At 42.3% G+C, this 19,737-nt stretch overlaps 1 protein-coding gene across 1 annotated transcript in view; it reads left to right on the top strand.

Annotated features, from left to right (window-relative positions):
* The first annotated feature begins 3,325 nt into the window (after positions 1 to 3,325).
* The window catches only part of TM9SF3 (transmembrane 9 superfamily member 3), an 83,107-nt gene continuing 66,695 nt past the window's right edge, over positions 3,326 to 19,737 (top strand). Inside the window, exons 1-2 of the mRNA XM_034775559.1 lie at positions 3,326 to 3,554; positions 16,643 to 16,838. Of these exons, the coding sequence (XP_034631450.1) occupies positions 3,471 to 3,554; positions 16,643 to 16,838 (280 nt within the window). The 5' untranslated portion in view covers positions 3,326 to 3,470. The remainder of the gene's footprint in view (positions 3,555 to 16,642; positions 16,839 to 19,737) is intronic.

A 19,737-nucleotide genomic window follows, 5' to 3' on the forward strand; every position in this document is an offset into this window, starting at 1 on the left:
AAATTGCTTTGCCGTCACAATACTACTTTGGAATAGTCTATCGGCCACTTAACAGTACATGCTTAGTTGGTAACAAATGGAGGTGCTGGAAGAATGCCCCCACAAGTCTCCATTTTCCCTCCCCAAAGTGAATGTTATGCTTAAAAGGCTTTAATGGGTCTCTGTAGATTATTATGGGGAGACGATTGGGTCTTGCCATATCCCACCCTCAGCAACACACAGTGTGAGCAGGGCTTTGTACTCATGATTAGGACAAGCAGTAGGAGCAGGACACTTCCTTTAATAGCTCTGTGTGTTAACTTTTCACACACATGTTTGTGTAAACATGCCTGCCTTGTTTGACAAAGTGATTTCCTGGGCATCTTATGTCTCCAAGCACCAGTGCTTTGGGAGAGTGCCAACTCTGTCCTATATTTGCTTTTGTGTTTAGCTTTGAAATTAATATTGTCCTCTCCTTGTGCCACGGTCCTAAACTACTTCAAAATAAATGTTCCACTGAGAGTGGTTTGGATGTGAACAAGGACATGCCTGGTTAGCAGCTTGAAAGTACTCCTAGCAACCCCAAATGGGGTTTTCTTTCAGCTAGTGCAGAATTAAACACTCCACAATGGATTCCAATCTCCAAGCTGAACTGAATTGGCAGTGGAAAGGATCTTCAGTCACTAATAGGTGCAGAGAATGCCAATCCAGTAACTGCAGCACAAGAATTGGGAGTAATGAGCTGGGTTCTCTATAGCCTTTGGGTGTTTTTTTATTTTATTTCTTTACTCTGTGCTGCACAGAAACCTAACAGAAGGACCTTGACTAAGAAATTGAATATTTATAATCTGATTGCTTACTGTCCTGTTGTGACCTTCCCCTGGTGTTATCTGGACAGGTGATCTGCTAGGTTACTCAAATCCTTGACTCTGGGAGCCAGCCTTACCCTGCTCTGCTGTGAGAACCCCTACTCCTGGGCTGTTCATGCACAGCCTCTGGCATGTAAGCTGCTCCCAGCTACGTGAGGGAGCACTTTTGGCCAGCTGCTGCTTGGCTTGTGCGACCGAATGACACTAGCCAATATCTTCGGTCCCTAGGAACCTCCATCCATGTGTTCAGTTATGCCCACTGGATGCTGCAAGCTTATATGAGTTCGTCAATTTAACAAAGAAATTGATATGTACCAGGCTTGTTATCCCAAGAGGAGTCTCTGACACACTTCAAACCAATCGCATTGCTTCAGGTAGAATAAACAAACAAATTTAAAAGATAGATTTTACATGATTATAAGTCAAAGCACAAGAAGTTAGATTTGGTTAAATGAAATAAAAACAAAACACATTCTAAGCTGATCTTAACACTTTCAGTGCACATATAAACTTATATGCTTCTGACCACAGGCTGGCTGGTTACCCTTCAGCCAGGCTCTCCCCTTTGATCAGCGCTTTAGTCGTTTGGAGGTGGTGTCTATAGATGGAGGTGGACGCGAGAGAGCATGGCAAACATGTCTCCCTTTTTATCATGTTCTTTCTTTCCTCTTGGCTTTGGCCCCACCCTTCAGAGTCAGGTGAGCATTACCTCATCATAGTTCCAAACTGACCAAGGAAAGTGGGGTGACTCACTCGAGAGTCCAACAGATCCTGTGTTGCTGCCTAGGCCAGTGTCCTTTGTTCCTGTCAGGCTGGGCTGGGTTTGTCCCATACATGCCCTGATGAGGTGTGAACTGCCTCTCTGCTCCTGGAGAGTTTTGCCTGGGCTTGTTTTAAGCCATGAGGACACATTTTCAGCCTCATAATTATATATATGAAATTACAACCTATAACAATACTATAACAACAATACTCAGTGCATCATGAGCCTTCAGAAGACACCCGATATGACAAACTTTGCATTGGATACCACACAATCATATGATAAGGATGAACACGGGGGTGCAGGGTGTTCCCCCGAGGTACAGAGTGTCACACCTGTCCACATTTAGATTTGCCTTAGGACTTGGCTTAGATATAGATTTGCAGGAAACGAACAGTTGATGTAATGTTTTGGGGTTTATCAAAGTGTAGAATTATGTTTATAAAGTGCACTTTGTTTAGCTGGACTATCTTAGCCCACACACTTTCTACCTTAATTCCACTAAAGTTCTTTGTGACTTTTCCCATCATTTTTAATAAGCTCCAAAAGCTTATGAAAAACCAAATTTCTGGTAGGAAAGCCCACAGAAGACTGAAGAATTTCAGAGGGACTTAACCAATCTATATGCATCGGCAACATGATGGCTGATGAAATTCAGAATTGATAAATGCAAAGTTATGCACAATAGAGGGGAAAATAGTTTACGCATATCTGATCAGATGAAGTGATAGTGTTGTCATTATTGACAGCTCAACAAAGATTTTGGCTTAGTGTGCAGCTGCAGTCAAAAAAAAAAAAATCACACCAGATGTTAAGATTGACAGGAATGAGATAACAAATATTATGGAAAAGGTCATAATATAATGCAATAGTATACCTTCAACTCTATGTGTGCAGTCCTGGTCACCCCAGCTCATAAATGATCATGTAGAATTTGAGAGGGTGCAGAGAAAGGTAATGGGAATAACGAGGGGCACGGAAAACACTCACGAGGGGAGACTGAAGAGATTGACTGATTACCTTAGAAAGGAGGTGAATAAGAGGGGACCTGATAAAAGTATAAACAATGGTGTTCTTCCTTTCTCTCAACACAAGAACAAGGGGACATTTGATGAAATTGCCAGCTGTGACCCAATGCACAGGAAGTAATTTGGGGGGGGGAAATCTGGGGCTCAGAGTGTATTGGGGTCACCCTGCAGTAGTAACCAAGGCTAGTGAGAGCCAGAGTGTGGCTGGCAGGCTTACCCATCCCCAAGGAACTGCTCAGGCTGGGAGTGGGGATGGCCACTACTCCAAGGACCCCACTCCCATAACTGTGGGGCCACCATGGCTGGCCGGCCTGCTCCCCATTGTAAGGGCCCTATCCTGTATCTGCAGCCCCATCCCAGCGTTTGGGCCTGGACGGCCAGATGCTGCCCAGGCCTGGTCAAAACGGCTGCTCCTGTTGTGTTTATAGGGTAACCTGAGGCACTGCCAACCTCCCCGTCATCCCCAATGGCTCCCCCTCATGCACAGGCTGGGGCAGCCCCTCCCCCAATGGCTCCACCCACGTGAACGGGCTGGAGGCAGCCCCTCCCCCCGTGCCCACAGCTCGCTGCCTCGGGTGCCGCGAGGAGGCGACTCACGCGGGGGGCGTTCCGCGGAGGCCGCTGGTGCCGCGCGTGCTGACGTTTGGCTCCCGTTAGCCACCGTAGGCGCAGCGCTTCCGGTGTGCGGCCGGATGACGTGGCCGGGGCAGCGGAAACAGCGTCTCGTCGGTAGCGGCTGGGTCGGGTCCGGGTCCGGGCCGGGCAGAGCGAGGGCGGCTCGCGGGTAGCCTGGTGCTTGCGGTGGTGACGCGGAGGAGGCCGGCGGGGAGGATGGAGCTGCCCAGGCTGCTGCTGTGCGCGGCGTCTGCCGCGCTGCTGCTGTTGCGGGCCCGGGCCGACGAGCACGAGCACACGGTGAGGAGCCGGCTGGGCCTGCCCGCCAGCCGCGCCCCTGCTGCCTGGCGCGGCGGGTGCAGCACGGGGTGGTACAGCCGTCCCGGGGGGGGGAGTGTGTGTTTATGGAGGCGGGACCCTCAATACCCCCCACCCTGTGTGGAAGTGGGGGGGGGCATACACCCATCCCCTGTATGTATGTGTGGGGGGAGCGGGAGGCCGTGTACACCTGTCCCGTGTGTGTGTGTTTATGGAGGGGGAGATTGTGAATACCTGTGGGGGTGGTGAGTGTGTAGATCGGGCCCTGCACACCCGGAAGTGTGGGTGGGAGGGCCTGTACACCTGTTCCCTGTGGAGTGTGTATGTTTATAGAGGAGGGGCTCTGAATACTGTTCCTTTGTGGGGGAGGGGAAGTGTAATATCTGGTTCGTAGTAGGGGTGTGGTTGCAGCAAGGAGGGTCTGTTCCATCAGTAGGGTTTGGGGCTTTGTGGGGTTGCTGAAGAGGTCAATACTCCTTCCTCTTAATAATATTTGGTCCCAAGTATTCTCCACACCCCTCCTCCCCAAAATGCTGCTTCAGGTTGTGGGCTGTGTGGTGACCCTGCTGTCTGATGGGGACTATGCTGCCTGAATGACCGCTAGTCTCATGTCAGTCACTACCTAATCCAATCACAGTAGATGGCCATACTCTGTACTGCAGAATCCTCCTCTGGAGTGGGACGAGTGTGGGCTAAGTGGGACTAAATAGATTGGAAGAAGACCTAGCCTCTAGTTAAGTATCTGTGCTCCTCAGTTTCCCTGACTGCTTGCACCTTTTCTTCCACATGTGCACATTCCTGGTCCTTTGGTACTGCTCCCCATACAGGTACACACTGGCTCTGATTCTGTGGTTTTGACAACTTCTTTGTGATAGAAGAGCAATGAAAACGACTAAATGTCTAGAAAACATGACCTATCAGGGAAGATTGAAAAAATTGGGTTTGTTTAGTTTGGGGAAGAGAAGACTGAGAGAGGACATAAGTTTTCAAATACATACAAGGTTGTTACAAGGAGGAGGGAGAAAAATTGTTGTCCTTAATCTCTGAGGATAGGACAAGAAGTACAGTGGGCTTAAATTGCAGCATAGGCAGTTTAGGTTGGACATTAGGCAAAACTGCCAAGCTGTCAGGGTAGTTAACCACTGGAATAAATTGCCTAGGGAGGTAGTGGAATCTCCATCATTGCCTAACCTGCTCTTAAAAATCTCCAAACACTTGTCAGGGATGATCTAGATAATATTTAGTCCTTCCTTGAGTGCAGGTGACTGGGCTAGATGACCTCTCGAGGTCTCTTCCAGTCCTACAATTCTATGATTTATAATAGGTACAACTTTGATAAATTCAGAATGTGCCATATAACTAAAATATCATTTAGAAATAACTTTGGTATTGTCTCCTTTTTGGCCAAGTACAGCCCTGAAGTGGTCAATCTCAAGATTTAATTATCTAAATGTGTTAGTGAAGATTGAAATTAGTAAGTGAAGAGAAATTGGGATGTAGTTCAGAGATTAAAATCTTTATGGTTTAAAGTCAAATATAGCTTTAAAAGGTCGTGTGTTCAGATGAAGTTTCTGGAAAATAATTCAGTATTTAATTGTACATCTGTTCACTAACTTATGTGTTCCTTTACAGAGTCTTAACTTATACATCTGCTCTTTGCACACACTAGGACCTCTTGTACTGCTTGTCTACCTCTGGTGCTAGCACCTGTAAAAATGCTAGTGTAGACATTTCATAGGTGTTTTTACAGTATCCTCTGGTCCTACTTGAATCAAGTTTAGATGGTATGGTAAAATGCTTGTATAGTCTGCATTGCCACTGTTGCTAGTACTGGTGGAATTGCAGAGATACTAGATGAACTGTCCAAAAAGTCCTCATATAGGTTCACCGTCAGATTCTTCCATTATTGAGGAACCGCTGAGTATTTACTAGCATTGTGTTAATGTGGGAGAACCAGTAAGTGAAACTGAGTGCTGTATTTTAGTTGTCCAGACTGAATGAAGTGCAAAGTCTAAAAAAGCAGCCTAAGTGATGAAATATAACTAAATTGTAAAAAATTTTAGAAAAATCTAACTACTAAAATGAAAATTAGCCTGATGATGTGTGTGAAATTTATAAATAAAACTTAAATTTATAATTCTTTTCCTTGATTTGAACAATTATAATTTAGCTTAAACGTGCTTTCAAAATTGATACATAAAAAGAATATACTGTTGTAGATGACCAAGAATTGTTCTCAGTCTCCCCACCCCCCCTTACAGAATACATTCTCCAGCAACTGAAGTAAGCAAACTTTCTTAACAGTTCATGTCCCCAGAAGAGTAGGAATGGTAGTAAATACAGGATTTCCACTCTTGTAACAGATTTGAATCCCCTGAGTCTGAAGTTTTACCTACCATGGTAAATATTATAGTCTATGTGAGCACAATGTTTTTGGTACTTGAGTTAACTGTGGCTCATTATGTCTACAAGGGGCCAATAAAACTTGACTTAGAGCAGGCTAGAATGAATATGTAACTGCCTCTCCTGAAAATGTTTGCAGATCCCTTTTCAAAGCAGGTGAAATTAGCATTATAGAGCATGGCTCAGGATGCTGAGCAATCTTCTCACTTCTGGGAAATGAAAGGGTAAGCCTGGGGCCTTGTTCATACTACATACTAGCTAGAGTTGACGGGCCCTAGAATTCAGACGGGGTTAAAGAGAGACTGCTACTGGACATAAATTTGCCCCACCCAAAATACAAACTTTAAGTTGAAATCCCAGGTTTAATGTGTCATGAACATGAGCTGTGGAAGTTGGGCTTTAGAAACAATGCTTGATATATATTGTATGTCCATGAGGCACTGAAAGAATTAGTAATTTAGGTTTGTCAATCATTTTATTTGATGAATTCTCTTTTGGATTTTGTGTGTCATCTTTTATTGCTGTTCCCTGTGCTGCTTTTGCTTCTTTGCCCTGGCAGTAAAAAGAAATGTTAATTATTTTTTCTGAAATATCGTGTGCTGTTGCTTCAGAGAACAGTATTCTGGTAAGTTTCACTCTCAACATGGGAGTAAAAAGGCAACACAATGAAGTATCTAAACATGAACTAGGGAAATACAACCTAGATGGAGCTACTATCAGGTGAGTGCATAACTGGTTGGAAAACTGTTCCCAGAGAGTAGTTATCTGTAGTTAACAGTCAAGCTGGAAGGACCTATTAAGTGGAGTCCCACAGGGATCAGTTCTGGGTCCGGTTCTGTTCAATATTTTCATCAGTGATTTAGATAATGGCATAGAGAGTACACTTATAAAGTTTGTGGGCGATACCAAGCTGGGAGAGGTAGCAAGGGAGGAGTTGGAGGGTAGGATACAATTCGAAATGGTCTGAAGTAAATAAGATGAAATTCAATAAGGACAAATGCAAAGTACTCCACTTAGGAAGGACAATCAGTTGCACATACAAAATGGGAAATTACTGCCTAGGAAGGAGTACTGCAGAAAGGAAACTGGGGGGTCATAGTAGATCACAAGCTAAATATGAGTGAACAGTGTAACAATGTTTGCTTTATTCCCCAACATCACTCTGGGATGTATTAGCAGGAGTGTTGTAAGCAAAACACAAGAAGTAATTCTTCCTCTCGACTCTGCACTAATTAGGCCTCAGTCTGGAATATTGTGTCCAGTTCTGGGTGCCACATTTCAGGAAAGATGTGGACAAACTGGAGAAAGTCCAGAGAAGAGCAACGAAAATGATTAAAGGTCTAGAAAACATGACCTGTGAAGAAAGATTGGGAAAAATTGTTTGTTTAGTTTGAAAAAAAGACTGAGAGACGGCATGACAGTTTTCAAGTACATAAAAGGTTGTTACAAGGAGGAGGGAGAAAAATTGTTCTCCTTAACCTCTGAGAATAGGACAAGAAGCAATGGGCTTAAATAGCAGCAAGTTGGTTTAGGTTGGACATTAGGAAAAACTTCCTAACTGTCAAGGTGGTTAAGCACTGCAAGAAATTGCCTAGGGAAGTTCTGGAATCTCCACCATTGGAGATTTTAAGTGCAGGTCAGACAAACACCCGTCAGGGATGGTCTACATCAGTGGTTCTCAAGCTAGGGCCGCCGCTTGTTCAGGGAAAGCCCCTGGTGGGTCGGGCCGGTTTGCTTACCTGCCGCGTCCGCAGGTTCAGCCGATCGTGGCTCCCACTGGCCCCGGTTTGCTGCTCCAGGCCAATGGGAGCCGCAATTGGCCGAACCTGCAGATGCGGCAGGTAAACATACCGGCCCAGCCTACCAGGGGCTTTCCCTGAACAAGCAGTGGCCCAAGTTTGAGAACCACTGGTCTAGATAATACTTAGTCCTGCCATGGGTGCAGGGGACTGGACTAGGTGACCTTGCGAGTTCCTCTCCAGTCCTATGATTTTATGTAGCATGTCCAGGGGTGCATGCGTTTGAAGTATCTTGATTGTTTCTTGGATTAAAATATTTGTTATCCTATTGAATTATTATCAGATAAACTTCAGTAGCCCAACACTAATTCTCTGTGGCACTGACACCTATCAGACAGATGTTTTCAGGTAAAAAAAAATACTAGACACCTTTCTCCTGCACCCTTTTAGTCAGTTGTTGTGTGGACTTCAGAAACATGTAGATGAAATAGCCTGCAGGCTAACCTTAGCAGGGTTACCATGCTAATTTTGCCACTCTTATGAAGGATCCTAAAGCTTTGTCCCACTTGAAATGAGCTCTGTGGAAAGAAATGGGTTTGCAACATACAAACCATGTGCCTAAGAATGGTCTGGCTGTTGCTGTGTTTCTTTTTAGAGTATTTTCAACTTTATGCATTTATTTTATGTTGTTTGTTGCATCCGGCTTGAAAGTGCCACTTGAAGCATTGTTGCCAACTAATGGAAATACTTCTGATCACCAGTCGATACTACAAATACAGCTGTAAACTAGATTGGTGGTGTGCCATAATCAGAAGTATCTCGGTAATGTCTTATTGTTAGTGTGGATGTTGCAATGTGGTCCTAGCTCTAGTCAGTACAGCCTTGCTGGAGGACTACCCAGAAAAAGTGTTAGAACTGCTAAAAAGTGGCCATATAGATACCACTACCCATGATAGTCATGCTAGGTGGAGCATGGTTATATTTTACTAATATTGTGTCAATTATGAAAAAAGTTTCTAAAGCTTTAGTTTGTCAGAGATGGCACAGGCATAAGGGGGAAGCTTGTGTTTATGGTGATACTTCTCTGGGCTATTACTACATGTTTAGGCAGTCAAAATAGATCATTAGGTTCTCAACATAGTTACCAGAATTACTGAACTGATAGCAAACTTGGTACAGAAAATGCTGTAAAACCAAATTTGTGACACCTAATTAAACTTAGTGTAAATTGGTATGTTTACATCTTAAGAGTTTGGTGATAGGTATTTAAAATTGTACATTTATGCAACCTTCTATAATATTCTAAACTGAAGTAGTGGACTTTGGATTGTGGAACCATCAAGATGTTTCTTGTTCAGTCTTTGCTGATTCTAGTTTTAGAAATAGTAGCGTCATATTTCTTATCTTAGTAGGATCCTTGGACCATATACACTGTATCGTCTACTATGAAGAAACAAAACATGAAATTGCCAATTATGCCAGTCCTGAAGATGCAACACTTCTTATTTGTTGGCTTTTTTTTTTTTTTTTTGTGATGCCTTCATGTTACATTCAACAGCACCTACTTAACAGATCTGTCTACTGTTATATTCTTGTTAGGACACAGGTGGCTATCATCTTGTAGCTGTAAGGCTGTCTTCCCGGTCTTTTTAAGGGACACGTTTTTTTTTGTGCAAGGTGGGGTAGAAAGGGGATAAAGATTATGATGTAGGCATTTCTAGAATAGCATTGTCCTTTGTGGCCGCAAGATAAGTAATTCTTGTTGATTTGAAGGAGCCCTGGAGGCTTGGCTAAAGCTTGTTTTCATAGCAAAACAAATCTAAAATTGCATTTAAATAGACCAGTAAATTTGCTTACGTTTTTATTATAAACAGGAACTGCATCTTGGTAATGAAGTACAGTAACTCCTCACTTAAAGTCGTCCCGGTTAACGTTCTTTCGTTGTTACGTTGCTGATCAATTAGGGAACGTGGTCGTTTAAAGTTGCGCAGTGCTCCCTTATAACGTTGTTTGGCAGTGCTTTGTCCACTGCTTGCAGAAAGAGCAATCCATTGGAGCTAGTGGTGGGGTGGACCGGCAGACCCCCATTAGCTCCCCGCTCCCCTAAGTTCCCTATGGGGCAGGCGCCCAGCAGGCTATCAATTGCCGGGCAGTTCAGCTGTCCCTCCCCCCACTGCCGTGTGCTGCTCCTGTCTTCTGCCTTGGAGCTGCTCCCGGGAGCCTCTTACTTGCTGTGCAAAGGGGGGGGGGAGAAGAGGGGTGCTAATGTCAGGGTGTCCCCCTGCTCCTGCCCCCCCCCGCTATTTTACCCCATTTCCATAGAGCGGGGAGGGGTGGGGGGGCGACAACACAACAGGGCTCAGGACGGAGGGAGCTTGCTGGCAGCAGCTGCTGTCTCAACTTGTTGATTTACTTAAAAAGGCAGTGTACTAAGAGTGGGGTCAGCATACTTAAAGGCGCAGTGCGCGACTCTCTCACGCACACTGTGTGTGTCTCTGTCTGTCTCTGCCATGCTGTCTCTCCTCCCTCCATTTGTGCTGCCTTGTAGAGTGTGAGGCTACATTAACAACAATGTATTAACCCATGAGAGCTCAGCTGAGTTCATCATTTAGCAGTAAGGCATTCCCTGGGAAATATCCCACCCTCTGACTTCACCACTCAACCAAGCTTCACAATCATCATTGCTGTGTACAGTATTAAATTGTTTGTTTAAAACTTATACTCTGTATATGTATGTGTATGTGTTATATAGTCTTTTGTCTGGCGAAAAAAAATTCCCTGGAACCTAACCCCCCTCCCCCATTTACATTAATTCTTTTGGGGAAACTGGATTAGCTTAACATAGTTTCGCTTAAAGTAGCATTTTTCAGGAACATAACTGCAACGTTAAGCAAGGAGTTACTGTAACTACAGATTCTAAATTTAAGTAAAGTTATCATCTCATGTCCCCTGCTCTGATAATCATGACTGACCACTGACTTGTTTCACCACTTTGCACAATTACTGCATTATTACTTGTCATCCACAAGACTCATTAGAATTAATTTCTAGCTAAGGCAGAAGTTTATTCCTTTGTAAAAATGTTTTTCGTATATTTAAACAAGACAGATCAGGTAGTGTATCAAAACCCTTACCATCTTATGTGCTGTGAGAACCAGACGCACTTTTTAGATAAATGTCTGTTTATCTGCTCTTACTTTCTCCTAGTTTTGTTGGCTTATCTTATTGTTGAGTTAGATGTTTGATACTGTTGTTCTCACACACTTTACCTGATCAATGCTAACTTTTCACTGACTATTCTGTTCGTCCTCATAGGGAGCTCCTGATGCAGTCTTCATTTTTTTTTCTCTCCAAATGCCTAAATCCAGCTGTCATTGAATCTTCTGTAGCTAGAGAGGAAATTTCTGTTTGAAAAGCAGGAGAGGGAAACTATCACATCCAGTTACATAATCTTACAGTACAAGTGATTTTAAGAAAAGACCATCTGGCTCCCCTGTGGCATGCCTTATTCAATTCAATGCTGCTTTCGATACCCTAGCAGAAGTAAAAGGGACTTTGATTTGCTGTCTTGCTTTCTAAGATCATAGAGGATAGAATTGAGTAAGTGAGCACTTGTCCAGTAGATTCTCTCAGTCAGGACTCTGTTTTGTCTCATCTGCTCAGAGTGTGAGGCTAATTAGAAAGGTTTGTGAGAAGATGTAGGCTTAATGACTTCTGTATATTTACGACATTGATTTAAAACTCAGTCTCACAGACCTGTATGATGTGTCTGAATGACTTACCTAGTGCCTGAAATCATTTCTCCAGACTGAGGGAGTGCCTGCCACTTATTATTGTAGCCTGGTACGTAGGTGGGAAGGGCAAATGGGTGTCATGTTGGATTCTCATAACAGAGGAATTACCCCATATTTCATTGTATTTGTTTCATAGGCAGCCCAGGTTTCAGTGGCTTCTACCTTATTAGTTAGAAAATTACATTAATACAGATGCTTTCTGGCTTGCTTCCACGTCCAAAGCTATCCACAGCTTAAAGATTCTTACTTAAAAAGGAACACAATTAACTTTCCCAGACTTTTGATTGCCTTTTACTTCTAACTTCTGCTTTCAAACACACAGTGATCTGAAAAAGACAACATAACCTATATTGGTAGGTTTGCATTTCTTTTACCTCTACTACAATATACACTGCACATGTTCTGGGGAAAATGCACATCCTCTCCACAATTCAATTTCCACAACACTAGCCACATCAATTTGTACACAAGGTGTAACTAGTTCTTTTTTGAACACCGAGTAAAGGCCATTTACTTAACATATAATCCAAAAGGCTATCCTTAGAGGGTTTTAGCAGAGACCCACTCATCTACCTGCTGACATTCTAACAGAGAATTACAAAGAGAACAGAGGGAGTTATGGCTAATAGGATCCTATTACAGGAATTTCGACTAATACTGATCGCTACAGGGGACGGGACAGAAAGATCCCAATTCGACCTCAGAGCTTCATTCCACGCGATGGCTTCCACTCTGAGGAATTACAAATGAGACGCTCAGTTCCGTCCACACACCTAACGCCCAAATGTATAAAACAGAAATTCATTAACCGGTTAACCAGAACAGAACCAGAACAGGACCGGATAGTGTCTCCTTATCCTATTGGGACTCACCTTATCGGAACACGAATCCCAGGGGCCGCAGTGAAGCAAAGAAAAGGGGCGAAGCACCCTGTTGGCGCCGTTCCCAGTTCGCCGCAGCCGTCCGGAGTCCAATGTCTGAGCTAGGAGAGTTCCATCTGGGGTCACCAGAAACCGTCACCGAAATGTTGGGTCCACCTAGCTGAGATCCAATAACAGCCAGACAGGGATAAGGAAGAGTTGCTTTATTCTGCAGAAGAAAGGAGAGCTTTGCACCTTGGTACAAAAACTCTGTCTTACAGAAATTTCACAGATCCTTTGTACACATTCAGACAAAGACATGTTAATACTTGATTGGTGGTTGCCAGAGCTGTGCTTCTGTTATCTGGTCAGTGAAAACCGGCTTGGGGCTAGTTCCCTCTGTCTCAAGGCAGGGGAGAGAAGACACCTCACTACACAGTAGCCTGAACTTTTGAACTGTCTGCTTCCCCCTAATGGCCACTGGTTGACATAAAGGCTGCTAGCTGTTAAGGGGGGTCACTAGTAACTTTCACAGTTGGAAGAAATTCCAATACAATTACTCACAAGCAAAACAAGAGGTCTATCCATCCCCCAAGGAACTTACAATCTTAGTTGAACATATCATACAATTCATTGTAGGGATGTATTGCAAGGATGAAGCTAATAATAGTAAAAGACACTTTTAGATGCACTGTTTTTGTATAAAGCAACAGAGGGTCCTGTGGCACCTTTAAGACTAACAGAAGTATTGGGAGCATAAGCTTTTGTGGGTAAGAACCTCACTTCTTCAGATGCATCTTAAAGGTGCCACAGGACCCTCTGTTGCTTTTTACAGATTCAGACTAACATGGCTACCCCTCTGATACTTGTTTTTGTATATAGCTTTATATATTTTTTGTATAACAAGTGGAAGTTCTTCCTACTTCAAAAAATCAATCTGTCTGTTTCCAAGCTCCTAAATTCTCTAATACTTCTGTTGTTTGCTTAATTAAGGAGGGAACAGTTGTCTTGTCTTGTACTTATAGTTGGCTTGGCTTCTTGGCAAGTCACACTTCATACTGTTGGGAGAATGGTAACTGTTATTTGCAAGATTGCTACACTGATACGTTTATGGCACTGCATAAATAAATGGTGCTTTATAGGCAAGGTATGAGCTCTTCCCCCAGAGGGTTTACAGTCCAAGATGCAAGAGAATTAAGTTCTTCTCTTAGATAGGAGTTGCTCTTGTCTTCAGGGATGTTTATGATTTGGCTAGGTTTGAGTGCTTCCTGTGTTTAGGGTTTGTTGCTAGTATAGCGGGGAAGTGTGATAAACATCTTACTGGAATGATTGAAATTGTCCTCTTCTGCTCATTTTACTCTTTGAAGTCTCAAGCCTTAATTAAATGTTGTGGGATAGGATATTATGGCTTTCTAATTATGAAGTTTTTTGAATGATAAGGAAGAGATGTATGTTTCATTGTGTTTTGGTGGTGATTATTTTTGCATCTTTGGTTCCTGCTAGATGAAGGTACTGATCAAAACGAGTTTTCTGATAGCAAGGTGGAAGGAGTGCTAGTAGCAAATACTATTACCAATAAATACACGTCTGCCTTAAATAAAGTAATGAGTGACCAGGAAACTCGGTGGAATCTGATACTCCATCTTTATCTCACCTCTTTGTGAGAGGCAGGGGGAGTCTGTCTTTAATTTGCTTATTCAGTGGCCTAAGACTGAAACTGATAACTCATTTCACAATGTCCCACTAAATGGTCTACAACTACATCACACAACCACCATAACTCCCATGTCCCTCTCAGCTGAGAGGCAAGGGATTGAATGAATTCCTTTTCATGCTTAATTGGGTCCTCTCTCCCAAGAGCGAAATGATGGCATTCTGGGTTGTGTGAGGAAAACAGCCTCCTGTCACTACCCATGTTTGTATGTTTTCTATATTTGTATTATAGTAGCATCTGGAAGCCCCTGTTGAGATCAGGGTCTCAATATGCTGAGCACATATGAACACAAAGTCCCTGCCCCAAAGAGTTGACCGCCTTGTTACAGAATTAATCTACAATCTGTTCTGAAGATAAATGGAGGAATTCACTCTCAGGCCTGTCAGTCTGTTTTTTTTTAATTAACATGTTTATATTTGAACAAGAAAGCAAAACTTTGTCTTGTTTTAATACTTACTTATAGTATATAATTGATTTAATTCATTTTAAAGGTGACCTGGAATGCTTCCCAAAAAATTGAGATTACCATTCAGTAACAGACTGCCTGCAAATAAGTACATTATTAAAATGGGAGTTAATTTTTTTTCCTCTTAACTTTCTGTGGAAGACGAGTTTAGAAGCTTAAGAAAATTAACACAATCCACTACTGAAAAAGAATACAGCGCCGTTTACAAGCCAGCATGTCATCAACTGTTGCATGAGAGAAACAGTACTTGAGAGAAATTTGGATCTTGATAGGTAACACTTGAATACTTGAACATTTACTCAAAAACCACTAGGGGGAGGAAGGTACAAAAGTCAAGTCAGGCATTACAAAAGGAGAGAAAGATGGGGATATAGCCTTCAATCTGCCAGCAGAATCAGAAACATGGTAAGGAACCTAATGTTCACTTCAGTTGTTGAGTGCTATACTGCCCACCTTCCCTCAGCTTTCTGCAAGGATGGATTGTTATGCTGCACCAGTATAATCTTTCAAGTTGGTGGTAGAGAGCGGGGAACCTCTTCTGGCTTTCTCTGACATGTTGTATTGTTTTTCTTTGCTCTCCTCTCATTTCTCCTTCCCCATCCCTAAAATCTCCTGTACCTCTGCTACTTTCCCAAGTAAAGTGAAACTGACAAATGGCTGGTTAGTATTAATGCTGGACATGCAGTAGTGAAACTGACCAAATATTTATCACTGATTGTTGCAGATGTAATACAAAAGAGTACAAGGCTTTCCATTATAAGCAGCTTTGATTTGTTAATAAAGTGGCATGATGGAATGAAAGGATTAAATCTTTTCTCAAAACATGGTGACTTAAATTCATAAATCAGAATAAAACATATTTTTAAGCACTCATGGTTCAAGCACTCTACATGTGGGTTTGTAGCTAATTATTTCTAGGCCCAACTAGCTTTATGACAGTTAACTATTCATATAATTGTGTTTAAGGACTTTTGTTAATTTGTTGAAATGAAAAGTGTCTAACTCTTATCTACCAGTTACTTTGACTGCACAATAAAAAATACACTTATGCCTAATTGACATCTGATTCTCCTTTCCACTCAAAGTAATATAAATATTTGTTCCATTTATATACATCTCAGCCTTGTGAGAACACTTCATTCTTGCATATTTATGGGGTCTGAATTTTAGCTCTTAAGTAGGATTGAAATGGATTTGCCATGTGCAAATACAATTATATGCACCTATTCCTGGCTTGAAAACCGGACCCAGGTGGTTTGGTGAATTGATGGTATAGTCACCACTATTGAAGTGTGGAGGAAAGGCTAGCGGTAAACTGTTTTAGTCCTGTAAAGACTGTTAAAAGCACAATTAAAAAAAAAACTAGTCAAGGTTAGCATTTTACAAAGTGTATCACACATGATAACTTAAACGCTTTGGTTCTTATTTTTGTGAGTTCATCCCAACATCTGAGCATTAATGGAGACATTTATCTGAGGAGTGCATATATTAAGAGTGTTTGGAATTATTATGATAGAACTTGAAAAAACTTTAGACAGCTACTGGCTGGGGTACTACATTTACTGACCAGAGGTAGCTACAAGTGATGAGGTTTTAATTGCTTTTACAGAGAAGTCCAGGGCAAAACCCAGTTGAAAGGGCTAAACTTATTGCTACTTCTAGTTATTAAGATGGAGGGTACTTGTGTTCTACCAAGGTACAATTTACACATCCTGTATGGAGTCTTTGGCAGATTTATACAGTTGCAGATAAAAAAGATAAAGGAGTTTCTCTTCAATGCTTTTTGTAAGTTTCTATGCTTTCAATTTCTGGGAATGTTACCTGTAAAGGGCCACTGATGCTTCATACCCTTATGCCAAATATTTGTTTAAATACCTAAGAGGAGCAGGCATAGATTTCTCTCCCCCCACTCCCCCAAATATTTGTCTTATGTGATGCTCTTTTAGTTGTCTAACTCAAAGTGCAGATGGTGTTTGGACCTCTCCTTTCTGAACTCCTCAAATATACCACTGCCTCTCTAAATAACATGAAGAATGGATGTGCTTACTTTTACTGTGATAGACTTCTCATATGTTTCAATATTCTTTCTTTTAGTACCAAGATAAAGAAGAAGTCGTTCTTTGGATGAATACAGTAGGACCTTACCACAATCGCCAAGAGACATACAAATACTTCTCTCTTCCCTTCTGCGTGGGATCAAAAAAAAGCATCAGTCATTATCATGAAACACTAGGAGAAGCACTTCAAGGAGTTGAATTGGAATTTAGTGGTCTGGACATTAAATTTAAAGGTAAGCATTCTAAGATGTATTAAAAAATCCCCTACATTTAATCTCTGAATTAAAAACTCCTGGGTAAGAAACACTTTCAGTTCCCTTGACTAGTAGATTTCTCATTGTTGATCACAACTCTGTATGAAAACAGAGGCTTTTATTACAAATGGTCTCTTAAACACACTGAATTTCTTTGTCTCTCTCATTCACCCCTTAAAGATATCTTCTTGCAGCAGTTAATAAACTTTTGTGGTAATTGATTATGGCCATTCAAATGTTGAATGTGGACAGGGTTGAAGAAAATCAAAGAATGCTCAGTATGAAAGTAGAGTATATTGCTTTTATTTCTGAAGGTTAAAAAGTTTTCGAAATATAATAGTGCAGCTCTTAATTTATGAACAGAGTACATATAAAATGACTGCTCAATACCACATGTTGGCACAAGTAGATCTTAGAGGGGCTTCTCTTTGCTTTTCTGTATTATTGAAAACAGGGCAACTCAGACATATGAGATATTTAGCCATATGCCCTCTTTAGAAAAACCTAGTGTAGAACAGGGGTGGGCAAACTTTTTGGCCCAAGGGCCACGTCTGGGTATGGAAATTGTATGGCGAGCCATGAATGCAATTGGTGGTGCAGGAGGTTGCTCCGGGCTGGGATCAAGGGGTTTGGAGGGTGAGAGGAGGATCAGGGCTAGGATGGGCGTTGGGGTGCAGGCTCCGGGCGGTGCTTACCTCAAGCAGCTCCTCGAAGTAGCGGCATGTCCCCCTCTCTGGCTCCTATGCAGAGGCGCAGCCAGGTGGCTCGGCACGCTGCCCCATCTGCAGGCGCTGCCCCTGCAGCTCCCATTGGCCATGGTTCCTGGCCAGTGGGAGCTGTGGGGGTGGCACTTGGGATGGGAGCAGTGTGTGGAACCTCCTGGCTGCCCCTGTGTGTAGGAGCTGGAGAGGGAACATCCCGTTGCTTCCGGGAGCCATGGCATGCACAGAGTGGTGCGAGCCCACAGCTGGAGCACCAGAGCGGGGCAAGCCCCGGACCCTGCTCCCTGGCAGGAGCTCAAGGGCTGGATTAAAACGTCTGAAGGGCTGGATGCGGTCCCCAGGCCGTAGTTTGCCCACCCCGGTGTAGAATATAAAGAATGTATTGAGGTTGATTTTGAAGGAAAACTAGTTTTGTAGAACAGAGCATGTTCTGTGGCTTTAATCTTACTCTTTAAACTTCTGTGTTCTGGTAATACTGTTCCTATTGGTGTGTAAAATTGGAATTATGGTTTTGCTGTTTTTGCTATTGGGGTGGACACAAGCTGTGGACCTCTTCCAGACCCTCTTCAGCATAATAAAGGAAGAACTTGAAAGTGAGAATGTGGGTACTACTGTGACTACGTTTTTCAAGTATGCTGAGCACATGCAGCTCCTCTTGAGATCAATAGATGCTGTGGTTGTTCAGCACTTTTGAAAGTCCTGCCCAAAATTAATGTTGTTGAATATTCTATCCCTCTTGTTTACTCTTCCAGTTGTAAAAGCATCACTAATGATTTTTTTGCCCAGTATTTTTATAAAAATAAAAGTTGATAAAACATAAAATTGAAAAACCAAAAATATATAGGTCTACTTTCTATAACAATTCAGACTGAAAGCACTGCTACCATTAATTTTCTTTTTGTATGCAATGTTTGAACCTTTTTTTGAATATAAAGTTAAAAATAAATTGGAATTGGGTTTAGGGAAGGGAAATGACATGAAGTTCCACAGTTAAGATTTATCACTTTCCAGTTAAATGAATTGAAAGAAATAATGGGACTACTACATTTAAAATAATGATCAACAGGATAATTGATGTCTGTCTTCCTCTTCTGAATGGATATTCTATGAACTACTAGCTTCTACAGTGAATCTCTAAAACTAAATGTGAAATTGCACAATACATAGGTTACATGTAACCTGTGCCAATGACTGTTAAAATGAGCTACAAAACCGACTTAACTTGGTAGAAGTTCCACTTTGAAAGGGTTTTTTGTAGTCTTCTGTAAAATGGATCATTGCTGATGGTAAAAATCTGTATCTACAGAGACACAAAGCACAATGAAGTTACTTAAAAATAATAGAAAACACATGTACTGTTAGATTAACAGTAGATCATTGGTCTTTCAATGTCCTTTCAGTATCAGGAAAAATCTTTTTTGCTTTTCCAAAAATAAAAATAAAAAATGCATTTGCTGAGGCAGGTCACTTTTTTAGCATAGCTGCTCTTAACTTGTCTGGTAAGTATTCATAACTTATGAAGAGTTCACAGAGCAGCATGGTCTGATAAACCATGCATGCTCATCTGCACTGCTTAGCTTAAGTTTCAAAGCATTTTATTGACTAATGAGAAATTGCTATGAGTCTACATGAAAAATATACTCAATTTCTCCCTAGAGAACTAAACATACCAGCAAAAAGCAGATCTAGATGGGAATACAGAGGGTACACGTAAGCTCCAGAGGCAGCATACTACTGAGGAGGCTAGCCCCACAAGTGCTGGGAAGGGAGAAGGCACAAGGATTCCTAGCGGGTCATTGTTATTGGGCCATGCTCTGATGGCTCCATTTTCGTATTGGATTTCTTGCTTTTATATGGCTGGAAAATAGAGACTCTTTTCTACCTCCTTTGACTGTTGGAAAGGAGGAGCTTTCTTCCACACTCTCCTGAGGGTCGGGTGGGGCAAGGATTCTACTATTCAAACTTTACACCACAGCATCATGACTATGAATGGTCTGTACTGCTCTCTCCAGCCTTTTTGGGGCCATCTTCCTGCACGAATAGCTCTACTACCTTCTTCTGCAGTTGCTTAGAACTTTCCCAGGAAGACGCCTGAGACTCAGAGGAGTGTTTACACTTTCACTTGCTGCTCTTCATAATACTGTACCACTGTTCAC

Source organism: Trachemys scripta, chromosome 7 (genome assembly GCF_013100865.1).
Source record: "Trachemys scripta elegans isolate TJP31775 chromosome 7, CAS_Tse_1.0, whole genome shotgun sequence".
In the NCBI taxonomy this organism is placed as follows: domain Eukaryota; kingdom Metazoa; phylum Chordata; order Testudines; family Emydidae; genus Trachemys; species Trachemys scripta.